We start from the raw sequence: 21,104 nt of genomic DNA, 5'->3' as shown, positions 1-21,104 counted from the left end.
TATCAAGGCCATCAAACTGTTAAATAGCCACCACTAGCTGGCTACCAACCCGGTTACTCAACCCTGATCTTAGAGGCTGCTGCCCTATATACATAGACGTGGAATCACTGGCCACTTTAATAATGGAACACTAGTCACTTTAATAATGTTCACATACTTCTTTCCTCATCTCATATGTATATACCTTATTCTACTCTACTCTATTTTAGTCAATGCCACTCCGTCATTGCTCGTCCTAATATTTATATATTTCTTAATTCCATTCTTTTACTTGTAGATTTGTGTGTATTATTGTGAATTGTTAAATATCACTACACTGTTGGAGCTAGGAACACAAGCATTTCACTACACCTGCAATAACATCTGCTAAATATGTGTATGTGACCAATAACATTTGATTTGATTTCATACTGAAATCAGACAACCTTCACAGATGTCCTTTACCAAACATACCAAACCAGCCCACACTCTGTAATACACCGTAAAACACTTACTTAACTCACACATTTACTGTAACCAATGTAAGTCCCAACACCTATCCACACATTATGTGTAATGAACTTTAAACATAGCTTCCCTACCTACCCCTCCACCCTCGAGGATGACAGTGACTTTAAGTTGCAGGCAGTGCTACCTCATCACGCGAGCGTGAATCCGACTCACCTCCGCTACACTCACCACGAAGCGGACCCCATGGCGTGCGCTGTTACTGGTGCTGTTGGAATATGTGTGTGTGCAGGGTGGGCTTAGGGGATTGTCCATGGTGCCCAGGTTGGACAAGTGTGTGTGTGTGTCCAGTGTATGTGTGTCATTGTCCTTGGCATGCCTCCGGAGGTGGTCTAGCCTGCGAGATGGACCCAGCTGGAGGGACAGGAGTGACTGGAGCTGAGAGCGCTCTATAGAACCCAACAGGATCATAGAATCTGGAGGACAGAGAGAAAGAGGGAGAGAGGGAGGGGAGAGAGGGATAGGATGATAAAGAGGGGAAAAGAAAGAGAGAGGAAAATGGGAGAGAAAATAGCAAAGGATAATAAGGGAGAGAAGACCGAGAAAGAGAAAAGGGGTGCAGGGGAAAGGGGAGAAAAAGAGGAAACAGTAAGGGAGAGTACTAAGCAGAGTACAGAAGATATGGAATAGGACAGAAAGTCAAAAAGCTGGAAGACATGGGAGAGAAAAAAGAAAGCAGTAGAGAATGACTGCGTGTAATGGAGGAAGGATGCATCTTGAAATTATAGCAGACTATACACACATCCTTACCCGTGGACTCGACCAGGGCCAGTGTTTTGAGCTGTCCAATCAGCAGGACCTCCTGTACATCTCGATAAGAGGAGGAGAGAGTGATGTAACGCACGTCTCTAACCATGATGTCCTCCACACGGACGTTATACTTCCTGAAGGAGGAGAAGAGGGGAGTAGGGTAAGAATGAAATGTCCGGAAGAAAGTTGGAAAAAAAAGAGAACAAAGAATATAGGGAGTATAATATAAAGTGAGGGAGATTGAGACACGAACAGATGGACAGAGACTCACTCGTGGTGCCCCATACCAAGCTCAGGGAGGTAGGGTAGTTTCTTGATCCTGATGATAGAGTCATACAGCGAGGGCTGGAGGGACTGGGCTACGGCGTTGGCCAGGATCACTGCTATCATCACCGGCAGGATGTGGCTGATCTGACCCGTCAGCTCAAACACGATGACTGCCGTCGACACTGTGTGAGTCACAGCCCCTGACAACGCTGCCGCACCTGGGGAGGAGGGATACAGAGAGTCTGGATGATAATGATGAAGATGAATATGGATTTTATCGTCTAATGTGGTCGAAAGCGACATTTATCTTTTTGCTTTCCACAGCCTCCCTAGACATACAGTGTCTTCGGAAAGTTCAGACCCCTTGACATTTTCCACATTTTGTAATGTTATAGCCTTATTCTAAAATTGATTAAATCGTTTTTTCCCCTCATCAATCTATACACAATACCCCATAATGACAAAGCAAAAATAGTTTTGAAATTTTTGCACATTTATAGGCAGATAAAAAAACTGAAATATCACATTTAAGTAAGTATTCAGACCCTTTACTCAGTACTTTGTTGAAGCACCTTTGGCAGTGATTACAGCATTGAGTCTTCTTAGGTATGACGCTACAAGCTTGGCACCCCTGTATTTGGGGATTTCCTTCCATTTTTCTCTGCAGATCCTCTCAAGCTCTGTCAGGTTGGATGGGGAGTGTTGCTGCACAACTATTTTCAGGAATCTCCAGAGATGTTCGATCGGGTTCAAGTCCGGGCTCTGACTGGGCCACTCCAGGACATTCAGAGACTTGTCCCGAAGTCACTCCTGCATTGTCATGGCTATGTGCCTAGGGTCGTTGTCCTGTCTGAGGTCCTGAGCGCTCTGGATCAGGTTTTAATCAAGGATCTCTCTGTACTTTGCTCAGTTCATCTTTGCCTCGATCCTGACTAGTCTCCCAGTCCCTGCCGCTGAAAAACATCCCATAGCGTGATGCTGGCACCACCATGCTTCACCGCAGGGATGGTGCCAGGTTTCCTCCAGATGTGACACTTGGCATTCAGGCCAAAGAGTTAAATCTTGGTTTCATCAGACCAGAGAATCTTGTTTCTCATGGTTTGAGAGTCTTTAGGTGCCTTTTGGCAAACTCCAACCAGGCTGTCATGTGCCTTTTACCGAGGAGTGGCTTCCGTCTTGCCACTCTACCATAAAGGACTGATAGGTGGAGTGCTGCAGAGATGGTTGTCCTTTTGGAAGTTTCTCCCATCTCCATAGAGGAACTCTAGAGCTCTGTCAGAGTGACCATCGGGTTCTTGGTCACCTCCTTGATCAAGGCCATTCTCCCCTGATTGCTCAGTTTGGCCGGGCGGCCAGCTCTAGGAAGAGCCTTGGTGGTTCCAAACTTCTTCCATTTATGAAATGTTTTGGTACCCCTCCCCAGATCCGTGCCTCGATGCAATCCTGTGTTTTCAACGGATTAAATCAAAGTACATCTTCAGCAATCTATACAAACGACCCCATAATGACAAAAAGAAAACGTGTTTATACATCTTTTGCAAATGTATTAAAAAAATAAACAGAAATACTTACATAAGTATTAAGACCCTTTGCGATGAGATTTGAAATTGAGCTGCAACCTGTTCCCATTTGTTTATTTTATTGATTTAACTAGGTAGGCCAGTTGAGAACAAGTTCTCATTTACAACTGCGACCTGGCCAAGGTAAAGCAAAGCAGTGCGACACAAACAACACAGAGTTACACATAAACAAACGTACAGTCAATAACACAAAATAAAAGAAAAATAGAAACATCTATGTACAGTGTGTGCAAATGTAGAAGATTAGGGAGGTAGGCAATAAATAAGCTATAGGAGGCAAAATAATTACAATTTAGCATAATACTGGAGTGATAGATGTGGAGGTAGAGATACTGGGGTGCAAAAGGGTAAGTAATAATATGGGGATGAGGTAGTTGGGAATGCTATTTACAGATTGGCTGTGTACAGGAACAGTGATCGGTAAGCTGCTCTGACAGCTGATGCTTCAGGTTAGAGAGGGAGATATAAGACTCCAGCTTCAGAGATTTTTGCAATTCGTTCCAGCCATTGGCAGCAGAGAACTGGAAGGAAAGGCGGCCAAAGGAATGGTTGGCTTTGGGGATGACCAGTGCAATATACCTGCTGGAGTGCGTGCTACGGATGGGTGTTGCTATGGTGACCAGTGAGCTGAGATAAGGCGGGGCTTTACCTAGCAAAGACTTATAGATGACCTGGAGCCAATGGGTTTGGCGACGGATATGTAGTGAAAGGCCAGCCAACGAGAGCATACAGGTTGCAGTGGTGGGTAGTATATGGGGCTTTGGTGATCAAACGGATGGCACTGTGATAGACTACACCCAGTTTGCTGAGTAGAGTGTTGGAGGCTATTTTGTAAATGACATTGCTGAAGTCAAGGATCGGTAGGATAGTCAGTTTTACGGGGGTTTATTTGGCAGCATGAGTGAAGGAGGTTTTGTTGTGAAATAGGAAGCCGATTCTACATTTAATTTCGGATTGGATATGCTTAATGTGAGTCTGGAAGGAGAGTTTACAGTCTAACCAGACACCTAGGTATTTGTAGTTGTCCACATATTATAGGTCAGAACCGTCCAGAGCAGTGATGCTAGTCGGGCGGGAGGGTGCGGGCAGAAATCGGTTGAAGAGCATGCACTTAGTTTTACTAGCATTTAAAAGAAGTTGGAGGCCACGGAAGGAGTGTTGTATGGCGTTGAAGCTTGTTTTGATGTTTGTTAGCACAGTGTTCAAAGAAGGGCCAGATGTATACAGAAGGGTGTCGTCTGCGTAGAGGTGGATCAGAGAATCACCAGCAGCAAGAGCGACATCATTGATAAATTCAGAGAAGAGAGTCGGCCCGAGAATTGAAGCCTGTGGCACCCTCATAGTGACTGCCAGAGGTCGGGACAACAGGCCCTCCGATTTGACACACTGAACTCTATCTGAGAAGTAGTTGGTGAACCAAGCGAGGCAGTAATTTGAGTCTTTGAGTCTGCCCATAGGAATGCGGTGATTGACAGAGTCGAAAGCCTTGGCCAGGTTGATGAAGACGGCTGCACAGTACTGTCTTTTATTGATGGCTGTTATGATATCGTTTCTGACCTTGAGCGTTGCTGAGGTGCACCCATGACCAGCTCGGAAACCAGATTGAATAGTGGAGAATGTACGGTGGGATTCGAAATGGTCGGTGATCTGTTTATTAACTTGGCTTTAGATTTTAGAAAGACAGGGCAGGATGGATTTAGGTCTATAACAGTTTGGGTCTAGAGTGCCTCCCCCTTTGAAGAGCTATCCAATCTTTGGGGATCTCAGACGATACGAAAGAGAGGTTGAATAGGCTAGTAATTTTTTTTCCAATTTTCGCCTAAAATGACATACCCAAATCTAACTGCCTGTAGCTCAAGGATTTTCATATTCTTGGTACCATTTGAAAGGAACTGTAGGTGGTGGGTCTTAAAGACACTCCCCATTATTGATTAAGGGGACCTTAAGATTCATATGTTTTGCTGTAGGCCTTATAATAAGATACAGTTGCTATGTGTCTAAACTCTGCCACTATACGTTGCACAAGCTATCTATATTAGTCTTTGTGGTTAAGCCCTGGCTGTTGTGAGAGTGTGCTTGCAGTCTAGGTTTGAGTCCGACCGAAACTAGATAAAGAGACAGAACCACTGTCTGGTTTTGACATTTTGATCTTGTGTGACAGTGGACAATGCTAATACATTCAGAGTAGCTACTGTACTAGGTTGCCTTATAAGGTTAGCTCAGCTTATTGGTACACACCTACATTGACGTAGGTGATCATATCACTAGGGAGTGATCACATGTATAAAATCAGTCCTCACCTTAGGTGGGGAGCAAACTTACTCGGAAACATGCATGCTATGTTCCCGTTGTCAACTTCTGTCTGCAATTGCATAAATAAATTAATGATTGATTTACTTAAAGATATTGTCTGATTGCTGATTTCACCAATAAGCAAATGATTGACAAGGAACCTACCTCGACAGAACTACTTTGATGTTTGTGGAAATGTGAATTGAATGTAGAATGTAAAATAATAGCTCTGGTAGAAGAAAATACAAAGATAACTTTTTTTTTCTCTTCCACCATCTTTGAAATGCAACAAAGTTCCCACACCTAGCCATCACTCTGGTTGTAATTATGCTGGTGTCCACAAGATGGTAGCAGTGTCTGTGCAAACAGAACTTGAAGTATGAGCACACTACATGACATTTAGTGTGAAGTCAGGCAGGTACATTTGGGCAAATCGTGAAGAAGACATTTACATTCACATTACATTTTTCTGCAAGAATATCATCAAATCTGTGTACTTGGACTTTGATTTAGCTTTTCCAGTATTAGTAGCCATATTATAAGTTCAACATTTGCAAAACACCCAGTTTTCATAACTTCATAACTCTCCATATTCTTAATTTTTGTCCAAAAGGAAAAGGCTGGCTGTCGTACAAGGTTAGCAGCTACACTTTGCGACAGATACGGGGTTTCCGGATACTCCCGTAAAGCCCAGCTCATTGGCTATCTAGCTAGCTTTGTTTGACCCCGATTGGTGCTTATTTGACAGTTACAGTCGATCAAGTGAAAACAGCCAGCGTCATCAGCGTGCCATGAAGGCGTCGCTCTTTGACCAAATTTGGTGTCCTATAAGATATACTACACCCCTAATCATATAGTGAAGTCTGGTTATGTTCTAGGATCTCTGAGGAATAAATATGAATGTGATTTGACTGGTTGAAACAACGTTTAGGGTTAGATTTTCACAGATTCCTTTCTTTGCAAATTGAACGAGTGGAAATACAAATTCGATCGTGCATGCTATATGGACCTTTTTAGGATATGAAAAAGGATTTTATCTAACAAAAGGACACTTCATATGATCTCTGGGACACTTTGGATGATAAATCAAAGTAAGATATCAGAATGTAAGTACCCATTTCACCTTCAGATGTGAATTTATCAAACCTATTGCTGTGAAAAGTGTTTCGTTGTTAGGAGCTCTCCACAAACAATAGCATGGCAGTTTTTCGCAGTAATAGCTACTGTAAATTGGACAGTGCAGTTATATTAACAAGAATTTAAGCTTTCAGCTGATATAAGACTCATATGTACCGACATTTTTTGTTTCTCTAGAATCAGCAATTGTGACAAGGAGCTGCAGGATTTAGAACGGTCCCGTTGACGGGACGCCTATCCCTCAGATGTTTTAATGTGTATTTGTTACCTTCACTGTTCTAAACAACACAACAAATGAAAACACAAGCTAGTGATTTGTGAATTCAATAGTCACATTTAGCCAACAAGTATTTCAGGTCAAATGTTTAATGAATTGTTCAAGGTCATGTACCGCTCATGGCCCACTAAACAAGAAAATCAATGAGGACACCCCAAAACCTGCTGACTTCTCTATCGTAGCAGAATTCATTCATCAGTCACATTCAATAAGATGGCACAATTGAAAATAGCTTGGGCATCACACCAGCCTGTAGTTTCGATCACTTCAGAGAACAGAGAGCCAAGATGGAGCCTATGGAGAAGCTCAGTCTCACGTTTGGTTTCAGTGATAAGCAGACACGTTAGAGCCGTAATGGAGCCTAAAGGTTAAGAAAAGGCATTATTTTTAATGCAACTGGTGAAGTGTGATACGGAGACACCCATTACTCACCCACAACAGCATAGCCACCAGGCACTATGGGATAGACACTGCCATCGGCATGGATGCCATCAGGGAACATGACTGCCATGGTCTCGCCTACCAGACGCCCAAATGCTGCACCTGCACATCACACAAATATATTGTTTGTAAACATGCAGGTGTTTTTTTACAAGTTCTCACACACAGCAAGTTACTTACCAATGAGGAAAACTGGCATGAAGGCCCCACATGGTACAGGCATGGTGGTAGCTACTGCAGACATCCAGAACTAGAGAGAAAGAAAGTCAGAAGTGTACAAGAGGAAACTTAAAATAAACACAGAATAGAGGCATGGTATCCTAATTTTCACACCAACACAATCACAAACAAATCTGACTCGCTTCTCCCAAACCCACACACAAAAACTCTCTCTAGTTTAAAACACACACGTACCTTCATCACAATGAAGAAGATGAGAGTGATGAAGACATTGACCTGGGGGTGTTTCCAGGCGTGGGAGTGGCTGATGTAGTCAAACTCCTCGGCAACACCCTGGCGAGACCACGTGCGGTTGTCCAACAATGCCACCAGTGACTCATGCTGCGTCAGCTGAGGAGACAAGGAGAGACAACTGTTAGGATTGGCATATACTGTATCAATCTCAATAGCTTAAATTGGCTTCCTTTCCTTATCTCCTTCCCTTCACTGATCGAAGAGGATAGGTGAAGACCACACAGGACACGTCCATTCACAGAGAAAATGAAGTAGCCTCCACGAGGAGAAGAGGCTGCTTTAGACAATTGAGATGCATCCCTGTTCCAATACTTTGAAAGGTGTATCATACATTGTTGTTAACAGGCACAGATATTTAAAAAATGGAACTACTGACCTGTCCAGCCATGAACTGTCCAAACCCAGGGGGGAAGGTAAGGGTTGAGATGATCAAGGTGACCATGGCAGGAAACACCAGACGTCTGACAGGGAGAGAGGAGCTGTGTGTTCATTAATGTGTGTGTGTGGCCAGCTCTAGCCTTTTCAGTGGCCCCAAGCAATTTTTTTTTTTACTGGGTGCCCCTCTAGTGGTCAAGGGCCTGTCATGTCCCACTGCCAAAAAGTGTCCCCCCCCCAGCTAACGTTAGCTAAAATAGTTTTATTTAGCTAACGTTAGCTAGCTACTGTAACTATTATTGTAGCTTTCTGTTTGTATGTAGCTTGCACTTCAATGGCATCCCACTGAGATTTTCTTGTATCTTTCCAACCAGGCGAAGTACTATGAAGGCACCACTGATCGACAAGAGGCGCAACATTCAGAGAAATTCACAATTCAGGGTAACGTTAAGCAGTTAACTTCTATTAGATAACTGGACAGATTTAACTATGTACAACGATTTTTCAACAACCATTTTCCATACAGGGAAAGGGAGATACCTAGTCAGTTGTCCAACTGAATGTATTCAACTGAAATGTGTCTTCTGCATTTAACCCAACCCCTCTGAATCAGAGAGGTGTGGGTGGCTGCCATAATCGACATCCACATCTTTGGCGCCAGGGGAACAATGGGTTAACTGCCTTACTCAGGGGCAGAACGACAGATTCTTAGCTTGTCAGCTCAGGGATTCGATCCAGCAACCTTGCGGTTACAGGCCCAACACTCTAAATAGGCTATCCACATGTTGCTAGTTATGATACCGATCAAGGAGGTGGACTGGCGATGCCACCTCCAAGGTAATGATGGACATCTTCAACACCCACGGTTCTCCTGAGGTCATCTTGTGGGACCGAGGTCATGAATGCTGGAACAAGGTGCGGATGTTATAAGTTATATTCTGTCACCAGTGTTTTATTTGGATTTTTTACAATTTGTTTGTTTTTCCATGGTACATGGTTTGGTGAATGGACCAACCAGACCCTCAAGACTGCTATGGATAAGTCCCTTGATTGGTACCAGGAAGAGTGGGAGAACAACCTGAAGGTAATTCTCTTTGCACACAACAGCAGCATCCAGGCAAAGTATGGACGGGAGCCACAGGTGTTGACTGGGATGAACAATGCAATTGTATATAATGTACAAGCACTGCATATACTGTCTTTCAAATGTGTAATCGACTTAGTGTTTGTCTATTGCTATTTTTGTATAACGTCCTTTCAGATCACCACACCTGATGTGGTGGAAGTTGTCGAACCAGATCAGAACGCCTTTAAGGACCACATTCAGGCACGGACTGAGAAGGATGTTCTCTTTTTGTTCTGTTTTTGACGAGGTAAAAAATATTGTCCACTGTTAACTTTTTTTCTGGCCCTCCAAGAGATATGTAAGAAATGTATTTGTAATATGAACTATAATTTCACTTATTCTTCTTAATCAAGGGGAGACTGAACATGGACAAGGCGCAGGAGAAACAGGAGAGCTACCGGAGCAGAATCAAGAAGGGCACCAAGCGCTACGACATGTGAGCGAATGACTTGGTTTGGAAGAAGGACCAAAGGAAGGCGAGACCTGGGAAACCTCACTGCTCTTTCACCTCCTAGCTGGGGTCACCATCTATTAAAGTGAATATAACAAATCTCAGATAACTATTTGTATTTGCACATAAAATAACCTGACGCTTGTTTTAGTTTCCCTAACACTGATATTTTTCTCATTATCTTCTGGTTACCTCGGTGGAAGCCAACAACTTCTCCAGTTGGCCGGTCGACCACTGACGCCCTACACTTCGCTGAAGTCCAATAGACAAAGTCTGTTAAGTTTGGTTGACATTAGAGAAAGCAAGAAAGGGTAGTTATGCTGAGCTTATAAAAATGTATCTCTTCAATTTCTCTCCAAATGCCTTTAGGACTATCGACCGTCTGAGCCCCCCAGGAAGTATCCCATCCACCAGAACCAGTGTGTTCAGATCAGTCTGATTCTCTGTGCTCTGAGTCAGAGTGGGGACCAGCTTGAGGTAGGCTATACCTTCCAAGTGTTGAAAAGTACATACAGTGCCTTGCGAAAGTATTCGGCCCCCTTGAACTTTGCGACCTTTTGCCACATTTCAGGCTTCAAACATAAAGATATAAAACTGTATTTTTTTGTGAAGAATCAACAACAAGTGGGACACAATCATGAAGTGGAACGACATTTATTGGATATTTCAAACTTTTTTAACAAATCAAAAACTGAAAAATTGGGCGTGCAAAATTATTCAGCCCCCTTAAGTTAATACTTTGTAGCGCCACCTTTTGCTGCGATTACAGCTGTAAGTCGCTTGGGGTATGTCTCTATCAGTTTTGCACATCGAGAGACTGAAATTTTTTCCCATTCCTCCTTGCAAAACAGCTCGAGCTCAGTGAGGTTGGATGGAGAGCATTTGTGAACAGCAGTTTTCAGTTCTTTCCACAGATTCTCGATTGGATTCAGGTCTGGACTTTGACTTGGCCATTCTAACACCTGGATATGTTTATTTTTGAACCATTCCATTGTAGATTTTGCTTTATGTTTTGGATCATTGTCTTGTTGGAAGACAAATTTCCATCCCAGTCTTTTGCAGACTCCATCAGGTTTTCTTCCAGAATGGTCCAGTATTTGGCTCCATCCATCTTCCCATCAATTTTAACCATCTTCCCTGTCCCTGCTGAAGAAAAGCAGGCCCAAACCATGATGCTGCCACCACCATGTTTGACAGTGGGGATGGTGTGTTCAGGGTGATGAGCTGTGTTGCTTTTACGCCAAACATAACGTTTTGCATTGTTGCCAAAAAGTTCAATTTTGGTTTCATCTGACCAGAGCATCTTCTTCCACATGTTTGGTGTGTCTCCCAGGTGGCTTGTGGCAAACTTTAAACTACACTTTTTATGGATATCTTTAAGAAATGGCTTTCTTCTTGCCACTCTTCCATAAAGGCCAGATTTGTGCAATATACGACTGATTGTTGTCCTATGGACAGAGTCTCCCACCTCAGCTGTAGATCTTTGCAGTTCATCCAGAGTGATCATGGGCCTCTTGGCTGCATCTCTGATCAGTCTTCTCCTTGTATGAGCTGAAAGTTTAGAGGGACGGCCAGGTCTTGGTAGATTTGCAGTGGTCTGATACTCCTTCCATTTCAATATTATCACTTGCACAGTGCTCCTTGGGATGTTTAAAGCTTGGGAAATCTTTTTGTATCCAAATCTGGCTTTAAACTTCTTCACAACAGTATCTCGGACCTGTCTGGTGTGTTCCTTGTTCTTCATGATGCTCTCTGCGCTTTTAACGGACCTCTGAGACTATCACAGTGCAGGTGCATTTATACGGAGACTTGATTACACACAGGTGGATTGTATTTATCATCATTAGTCATTTAGGTCAACATTGGATCATTCAGAGATCCTCACTGAACTTCTGGAGAGAGTTTGCTGCACTGAAAGTAAAGGGGCTGAATAATTTTGCACGCCCAATTTTTCAGTTTTTGATTTGTTAAAAAAGTTTGAAATATCCAATAAATGTCATTCCACTTCATGATTGTGTCCCACTTGTTGTTGATTCTTCACAAAAAAATACAGTTTTATATCTTTATGTTTGAAGCCTGAAATTTGGCAAAAGGTCGCAAAGTTCAAGGGGGCCGAATACTTTCGCAAGGCACTGTATCTCCCATTTATAACACTGCACTAAACATCAGCACTTTCGCAAACACTAAGAGCAACAGTGCCTACATCTTTGTCTCCTACCCTGTTCTCTTTATTGGCTGCCTGTTCTCCAGGGCCTAGGGAACATTCCCACAGCAACCACCTTCTGCCCAACACCAGCAGACGCAACAACCACCTGCAACAACCACCTCCTCAATATCCCACACACAGCAACAACCACCTCCACCTGAATGTCCTCCATTAGCCAACCACCTCTCCAACTTTTCATTACATCAGCTACAACCACCTCCTCAATATCCCACACACACAGCAACAACCACCTTATTGTCAAGTTGTCATTATCTGCTAAGAAAGAGCAAGAAAACTATCATACTGGGCAGATCATATGTGAGATACACAGATTAACTAAAAACACTAGCACTGCAAACACTCAGAGCAGCAGTGCCTGGACTTTGCAGTCACGTCCCCTTTCCGAAACTGGCTGCCTGTTGAGAACAAGTGACAGGGAGAACATTCCCACAGCAACCACCTCCTCAATATCCCACACACACAGCAACAACCACCTCCTCAATATCCCACACACACAGCAACAACCACCTCCTCAATATCCCACACACACAGCAACAACCACCTCCTCAATATCCCACACACACAGCAACAACCACCTCCTCAATATCCCACACACACAGCAAATATCCCAACAGCAACCATCACCTCCTCAATATCCCAATATCCCCCACACACAGCAACAACCACCTCCTCAATATCCCACACACAGCAACCACCACCTCAATATCCCACACACACAGCAACCACCAATATCCCACACACAGCAACATCCCAATATCCCACACACAGCAACCACCACCTCCTCAATATCCCACACACACAGCAACCACCACCTCCTCAATATCCCACACACAGCAACCACCACCTCCTCAATATCCCACACACCAGAATTCAGTCATTTAGTCTGATTACCATGTGAGCGTACAAAAAAAATCTGCAAATAAATGAATAACACAACTGTACCAAAAAAGATCAAAGTTTATGTATTACAACCTTAAATATTGCCAGGTTGGTTTTCATTGTTGTATCCTAGGACCGACAATAGATACATATATTTTCAACCCCAAGGGTGTACTGATGAGCTATGTGAGTTAGAGTTTTAAAAAATCAAGATAGAGGAAACTGATGTGATGATATTTCAGTGTAGGGAAGGGCAGGTGAAAATAAAACATGACAGCCAGACAAGCCACTGTATGAATCAAATGGATTTGCATATGAATGGTGTGGAAATGATCCGACTTCATGATCTGTAAGGTAACTTTAATGTGTCAAGCAGATTACATGTTTTATTTGACATTTCCAAAACGTAGCAACGTTTAAGCATTGGATTTCATGTCATGTTAACAAGGTACCCAAAAGTAGTTAGAAGTAATGTTTTCTTTTTATTAGCTAAACAACTTGTTTAAACAGCAAAATTGTAATGGAAATCAGCATTGTTTGCATAGTGATGATGAAAAGAACATCATTTAGGCTGTAATGATATACAAAATTTTAATCATTTTGCCATCACACCGTTGATATAGCAACGGACGTAGTTTATAGAATCCCATTGTAACGCAGAGGGGGACACTTTTTGGCCAGGGGACATTTTGGCATGACAGCGAGCTGGCCCTAACTCTTTATACAATGAGGGGAGGAATGAGGGGCATATGTATTTTGTACAGGAAGAAAATAATGGCACATGGACTAGAGACACCTTTTTTTATTTTTTTTTCATAGCAATTTACAGTTAAGACATCGGAGAAGCATCCATCATAAACCGGGTAGTTTGGGTCTTGGATGCTGATTGGCGGAAACAGCATTCCAGCCATGTGTATATCAGCCAATATACCACAGGCATGACGCAAAAATACTTGTTTATTGTTATATTCATGGTAACCGGTTTATAATAGCAATAAGTCACCTCGAGCCGGGCAAGGTGGAACAATCTGCCATTCTGCCCTTGAACAAGGCAGTTAACCCCCACAATAACTGCTCCCCGGGCGCTGATGACATGGACTGATTCAGAGGTGTTGGACACATTTCAGTTGAATTCATTTAGCTGTGCAACTGACTAGGTATCCCCTTTCCCTTTTGGTATATGGCCAATATACCACTGCTAAAGGCTGCTTCCGTATTTTTTTACTGAAGAATGTGTTTGCTCTTCATGTATTGTGTTATTGATGTGTATATATTGATGTGTATATAGTTACACTATACATACTGTAAGTGTTTGACAGGTCATCATTGTAAATAAGAAAAAAATATTGTCCAATAAACCACACCTCGGGCCTTACTGCTTAATTACACAATCTGACCATAGATAACAATCTATAAACACTTTCATTAGGGCACATCGCTGCGCTTTCCTGTGACTGAATTTCCTATTGACTAAACTCAGACATGACGGGAGAGAAGATAAGTGGAGCTGAGTTATCACCAGAAGGATCAGGTGAAGACAACAGTGGGTAGAGTCTCTCAGTGAAGGTGCAGTCCGTGAAAGAGTAGATATGAGACCTGGTCTCCACATCGTAAAAGGAGACCTGACCCTTCTTATAATCTACAAACACGCCCACTTTCTGGGGCTTCTCTCTCATGGTGAGGGGAACTACAAGCTCAGTGCGAGCTCCATACTCATTCCTATTCCTCAGCTCTATAGTCCAGGCTCCAAATTCAGGACTCAGAACATTCATCCCCTTCCTGTTGATGGACTCTCTAGCCACTCCTAAGGCCCACCAAGTCTTCTCCTTCACCTGTACCTCATAGTAGAATTTCCCTGAAGAGAACCCCTCCATTCCTAACACACGGGGATGACAATCAAACCTCTCTGGGTTGTCAGGGAGTTCCTGCTTTATGGCTCCATATCTCACTTCTTTCCGGTCGTCAGACAGGATAAGTGAAGGACATGCTGTGTTTGGGTCCAGCGTCACATCCACTGCACACTGCTGCATCCTCTTCAGCTTGATTTGAGGAAACATCTCCATCTCTTTATTGAGTGTCTCCTCCAGTTGAGACACAGCTCTCCTCACAGTCCCAACACACAGATTGCTGTGAACACCAGACCAGTTCTTGGTAGGTGGAAGGGTGGTATAGAGGGATGTGGAGCTCTGAAGGAGGGGGTCCTTAATATCTGAGAGCTGCTCCAGCTCAGTGCTTCTGCTCTTTACTTCAGTGATTTCTTGCTCCAGCTCTTCAATGAGCCTTTCAGCCTGTCTCTCGGCTGCTGTCTGCTTCTTCTCAACCACCTCAATGAGCTCAGCCTGGTTTCTCTCAATGGAACGAACCAGAGCAGCGAAGACCTGCAAACTGTCTGCTATCTCTCTCTCTGCGTCTCTCTTGCTGAGCTCTACTGCCTGTTCAATCTCCTTAACCTTCTTCAGTCTCTCCTGGATCATCTTCTGAAATGTATCCTTACTTTTCCCCATCTGAGCTTTCCTCTCTCCATACTCTTCCTCTATGGGGACAGTCTTATGAGTCTTGTGGTCTGTCTCGGTGCAGAACTGACACACACATGCTTGGTCTCTCTTACAGAACAGCTCCAGGGGTCTCTCATGCTTCTTACACACCCTGTCTTCCAGGTTCTCCACAGGGTCAATCAGCTTGTACTTCTTTAAAGACGCCACTATCCGATGATGCTCCAGGTGAGCCTCACAATAAGAGGTCAGACACATCAGACAGGACTTCAGGGCAATGTGCTTTGTCTCAGTGCAGATGTCACATGGTACTTCTCCAGATTTGTTGAGGGTTGTGGTTTGGGCTTGTCCTGGGGTGATGAGTGTGACATGAACTGGAGCTAACTCCTTGACTTGAGCAGCCTTCACAGAAGTGAAAGTATTGAAAAAGGGATCTGGTCTCTTATAAACTGTATTTTTACATGTGGGACACTTGCACACGTCAGTGCTATCCAGGTATCCTCTGATACAGGCCTTGCAGAAGTTGTGTCCACAGGGAGTGGTGACTGGCTCAGCAAACACATCCAGACAGATAGAACACTGGAGCTGCTCTTCAGAGGAAACCATAGCTGAGAACAGACCAAAGAAAACTACATCTGTTTTGGCCCCTCTGAAATAAGTCATTCTTTAAATTTTTATTTTATTTTTATCATTGAATTGTTTGTCAGTGTGAACAATATAATAATACACTGTTTCATACAGTACCAGTCAAAAGTTTGGACACAGCTGCTCATTCAAGGGTTTTTCTTTTTTACTATTTTCTACATTGTAGAATAATAGTGAAGACATCAAAACTATGAAATAACACATATGGAATCATGTAGTAACCAAAAGGGTTAGTCAAATCAAAACATTATAGACTCTTCAAAAGTAGCTTGCCCACATTGAGTGTCACCAGCAAAGCACCCTCACACCTCCTCCTCCATGCTTCACAGTAGGAACCACACATGTGGAGATCATCCCTTCACCTACTCTGCATCTCAACTATATTATGAGAGACCATCTACAGTCTCTAATATATTATCATAATACCTGCTAGATCTACTGTCTCATTTATATTATGACACACCAGCTATATCTATTGTCTCAATTATATTATGACAAACCAGCTACATCTACTGTCTCTATTATGTTATGGCAGACCATCTATTGTCTTTATTATATTAAGACAGACCAGGCTAGATGTGCTGTCTCTATTTTATTCTGAAAGACCAGCTAGATCTACTGTCTCAATTATATTATGGCAGATCAGCTAGATCTACTGTCTCTATTATATTATGACAGACCAGCTAGATCTGTCTCAATTATATTATGACAGACCAGCTAGATTTATTTTCTTTGTTATATTATGGCAGACCAGCTAGATCTACTATCTAAATTATACTATGAAAGACCAGCTAGATTAACTGTCTTTATTATATTATGACAGACCAGCTAGATCTACTGCCTCAATTAAATTATGGCAGACCAGCTAGATCTACTGTCTCAATTATATTATGAAAGACCAGCTAGATTTACTGTCTGTAGTATATTATGGCAGACCAACTAGATCTACTGTCTCATTTATATTATGACAGACCAGCTACAACTACTGTATTAATTAAATTACAACAGACCAGCTATATCTATTGTCTCTATTACATTACGACAGAACAGCTAGATCTACTGTCTCTATTATATTATGACAGGCCAGCTCTATCTACTGTCTTTATCATATTGCAACAGACCAGCTCTATCTACTGTCTCTATTATATTACGACAGACCAACTAGATATACTGTCTCTATTATAACTTGACATACCAGCTAGAGCTACTGTCTCAATTATATTATGACATACCAGCTATATAAACTGTCTCTATTATATTATGGCAGACCAGCTAGATCTACTGTCTATTATATTACTAGACCAGCTAGATCTACTGTCTCTATTATATTATGACAGACCAGCTAGAACTACTGTCTCAATTATTTTATGACAGACCAGCTACATCTACTGCCTCAATTATATTACGGCAGACCAGCTAGATCTCCCATCTCAATTATATTATGGCAGACCAGCTAGATCTACTCTCTCAATTATACTACGAAAGACCAGGTAGATTTACTGTCTCAATTATATTATGACAGATCAGCTAGATCTACTGTCTCAATTATATTATGACGGACCAGCTACAACTACTGTATTAATTAAATTACAACAGACCAGCTATATCTATTGTCTCTATTACATTACGACAGAACAGCTAGATCTACTGTCTCTATTATATTATGACAGGCCAGCTCTATCTACTGTCTCTATTATATTACAACAGACCAACTAGATATACTGTCTCTATTATAACTTGACATACCAGCTAGAGCTACTGTCTCAATTATATTATGGCAGACCAGCTAGATCTACTCTCTCAATTATACTACGAAAGACCAGGTAGATTTACTGTCTCTATTATATTATGACAGACCAGCTAGATCTACTGCCTATTTTATATTATAATAGACCTGCTTGATCTACTGCCTCAATTATATTATGACAGACCAGCTAGATCTAATCTCTATTATATTATGACAGACCAGCTACATCTACTGTCTCAATTATATTACGAAAGACCATCTAGAGTTACTGTCTCTAGTATATTATGACAGACCCGCTAGATTTACGGTCTCTAGTATATTATGACAGACCCGCTAGATTTACGGTCTCTAGTATATTATGACAGACCCGCTAGACTTACTGTCTCTATTATATTATGACAAACTAGCTCTATCTACTGTCTTTATTATATTACGACAGACCAGCTAGGTCTACGGTCTCTACTTTTTTACGACAGACCAGCTACATCTACAGTCTCTAATATATTATGATAGACCTGCCAGATCTGTTTCATTTATATTATGACAGACCAGCTACATCTACTGTCTCTATATGTTATGGCAGACCAGCTAGATCTACTGTCTCAATTATATTACAAAAGAACAGCTAGATTTACTGTCTCTAGTATATTATGGCAGACCAACTAGATCTACTGCCTTCATGGTCAAATTTCTGCAAAGAAACCACTGCTAAAGGACACCAATCAGGAGAAAAAACTTGATTGGGCCAAGAAACACAAGCAATGGACATTGGACCAGTGTAAATCTGTCCTTTGGTCTGATGAGTCCAAATTTGAGATTTTTGGTTACAACCGATGTGTCTTTTTGAGATTTTTTATTTAACTAGGCAAGTCAGTTAACCACTAGGCTACCCTGCCACCCCAGCGTAGCCCAGTGGTTAGCGTTGGACTAGTAACTGAAAGGTTGCAAGTTCAAATCCCCGAGCTGACAAGGTACAAATCTGTCGTTCTGCCCCTGAACAAGGCAGTTAACCCACTGTTCCTAGGCTGTCATTAAAAATAAGAATTTGTTCTTAACTGACTTGCCAGCTAGATAAATAAATAAAAAATCTCAAAAAGACACATTGGTTGTAACCAAAAATCTCAAATTTGGACTCATCAGAACAAAGGACAGATTTACACTGGTCTAATGTTCATTGCTCGTGTTTCTTGGCCCTATCAAGTTTCTTCTTATGATTGGTGTCCTTTAGCAGTGATTTCTTTGCAGAAATTTGACCATGAAGGCCTGATCCATGCAGTCTCCTCTGAAGAGTTGATGTTGAGATGTGTCTTGTTACTTTAACTCTGTGAAGCATTTATTTGGGCTGCAATCAGAGGTGCAGTTAACTCTAATGAACTTATCCTCTGCAGCAGAGGTAACTCTGGGTCTTCCTGTCCTGTGGCAGTCCTCATGAGAGCGAGTTTCATCATAGTGCTTGATGGTTTTTGCAACAACACTTGAAGAAACTTTCAAAGTTCTAGAAAATTTCCAGATTGACTGACCTTCATGGTAATGATGGACTGTCATTTCTCTTTTCTTATTTGAGCTGTTCATCTATTTTGATTTGATTCTATATGTTATTTCATAGTTTTGATGTCTTCGCTATTATTCTACAATGTAGAAAATAGTACAAATAAAGAAAAACCCTTGAATGAGTAGGTGTGTCCAAACTTTTGACTGGTAGCTATACCAGTCATCATGGGACATGTCAAACGATTATCATATCTTCTTTCTTTCTACTCACCTCAGCATGTGTTGACTTTGCTCTTTCTCTTCTTATGATTAGAAAAAAGTCAACATTGACTGGAGTAGATGTAGCTTTGTGAATAAGTCTAAAGGATTGTTCCTGTTCATAACATTCAGGTTTCCAGTTTACGTGGCCTTACAAAGACCCTCCCAATCAACTGACACGTCTGCTCTTAAAGGAACGGTGTCCAACTTTTACAAGTTGTCTCTCCCTTTCTGTTCATCTTTTATACAATACACTGCTGTTCAGGTATGAAAGACCTAAGGCCGCTAGGGAAATTATAGAGACGATACCTAGCAAGAAAGCAGTTTTTAAATGGACCCAAACTGGACTTGAGAGAACTGCTGATGCACTACCAAATGTCGAAATTGAACGTTGTACTATTCAAACTCTCAACAGTGTTTTCCTGGGGGGATGCAGCGTGGGGTTCACATATAAGGCGAGCCGCCGTGTGTGTGTAGAGAACTAAACCTGCCACAATTATAAATAAATCCACACAGAAACAGATAAATAAATCCACACAATTAAATGAGCAAGGAAATACAAAATACTGACTAAAATGAATACATTTTCTCTACATATCTGTATGTATTATCTAATTACTCAAAATGTAATTCATTTTAATATTTTCTCTTTATTCATTCATGTAGTTTTTTCTCCAATATGGTAACATCAATCAAATGTCTGTGGGTGGAATTTAACACACCATTGGTTGATCGGTCACAATAACTATGAGCCACAATAGTGGAATTTGCATTCATCTTGAAAATAAAAGTACCCCATGAAACTGACGCAAACAGGTACAAATATTGGAATCATGCCATATTTAGACTAGATAATGCTTTACAGGTTTGGAATGTTGTTTAAAAAAGTCAGTCTTTTTTGAATTTATATATCAGTTTAAAATAACATTTAGGCTCTGTTAGACTTCAGAATTGAATTGGGGGACTACTGTATGCATTATACAACCTTCCCTAAGGATCTTGGATCCATGAAATGTTCACAACTATGAAGAGTTCACACAAATATTAGCATTGTAGCTATTATTGCAGGACTTTGACTGTAAAATCCCCTCACTATTCAGCCTATTGAACATTCATATTGCAACGTCCAGCTTTACCTATGGATCTTGGGTCCATGAAATGGGTATCAGCCTACTCAGTGACACCATCAGAACACAAATGTGAAGTGTATACACAAATTTGAGCGTTTTAGCTCCAGAGAACATGTTTCCACTGCTCCAGAGTCCAAAGGCGGCAAAGTTTACACCACTCCAGCCGACACTTGAAATTGCGCATGGTGACCTTAGGCTTGAGTGCGGCCATGGAAACCCATTTCATGAAGCTCTGTACGAACAGTTCTTGTGCTGACGTTGCTTCTTGAGGTAGTTTGGAACTTGGTAGTGAGTGCTGCAACCGATGACAGAAGATTTTAACGCGCTACGCTTTTCAGCCTTCAGCGGTCCCGTTCTGTGAGGTTGTGTGGCCTACCACTTAACGGCTGAGCCATTGTTGCTCCTAGATGTTTCTACTTCACAATAACAGCAGTTACAGTTGACCGGAGAAGTTCTAGCAGGGCACAAATTTGATGAACTGACTTGTTGGAAAGGTGGCCACCTATGACAGTGCCACATTGAAAGTCACTGAGCCCTTCAGTAAGGCCATTCTACTGA

General features: G+C 41.9%; 2 protein-coding genes across 2 annotated transcripts in view; both read right to left on the bottom strand.

The window, feature by feature from the left end:
* The window catches only part of LOC112227014 (chloride channel protein 2-like), a 132,765-nt gene that overhangs the window by 13,749 nt on the left and 97,912 nt on the right, over window positions 1-21,104 (bottom strand). The window contains exons 12-18 of the mRNA XM_024391787.2: window positions 8,102-8,186; window positions 7,666-7,821; window positions 7,432-7,501; window positions 7,243-7,353; window positions 1,529-1,742; window positions 1,258-1,391; window positions 664-923 (exon numbers count right to left, since the gene is read on the bottom strand). Of these exons, the coding sequence (XP_024247555.2) occupies window positions 664-923; window positions 1,258-1,391; window positions 1,529-1,742; window positions 7,243-7,353; window positions 7,432-7,501; window positions 7,666-7,821; window positions 8,102-8,186 (1,030 nt within the window). The remainder of the gene's footprint in view (window positions 1-663; window positions 924-1,257; window positions 1,392-1,528; window positions 1,743-7,242; window positions 7,354-7,431; window positions 7,502-7,665; window positions 7,822-8,101; window positions 8,187-21,104) is intronic.
* LOC112227011 (E3 ubiquitin-protein ligase TRIM39-like) lies at window positions 14,059-19,571 on the bottom strand. Its single transcript, XM_024391785.1, has 2 exons — window positions 19,430-19,571; window positions 14,059-15,883 (listed from the first exon to the last, which is right to left on the bottom strand). The coding sequence occupies exon 2, from the start codon at window positions 15,879-15,881 to the stop codon at window positions 14,247-14,249; it is 1,635 nt and encodes a 544-aa protein (XP_024247553.1). The 5' UTR covers window positions 15,882-15,883; window positions 19,430-19,571; the 3' UTR covers window positions 14,059-14,246.

Source organism: Oncorhynchus tshawytscha, linkage group LG28 (assembly GCF_018296145.1).
Source record: "Oncorhynchus tshawytscha isolate Ot180627B linkage group LG28, Otsh_v2.0, whole genome shotgun sequence".
Lineage (NCBI taxonomy): Eukaryota > Metazoa > Chordata > Actinopteri > Salmoniformes > Salmonidae > Oncorhynchus > Oncorhynchus tshawytscha.
Note: the sequence above shows the minus strand (reverse complement) of the source record. Positions and strands in the feature narration are given on the sequence as shown.

Coding starts and splice junctions, on each gene's coding strand:
- LOC112227011 (XM_024391785.1), bottom strand. CDS start 15,881: ATGGTTTCCTCTGAAGAGCAGCTCCAGTGTTCTATCTGTCTGGATGTG.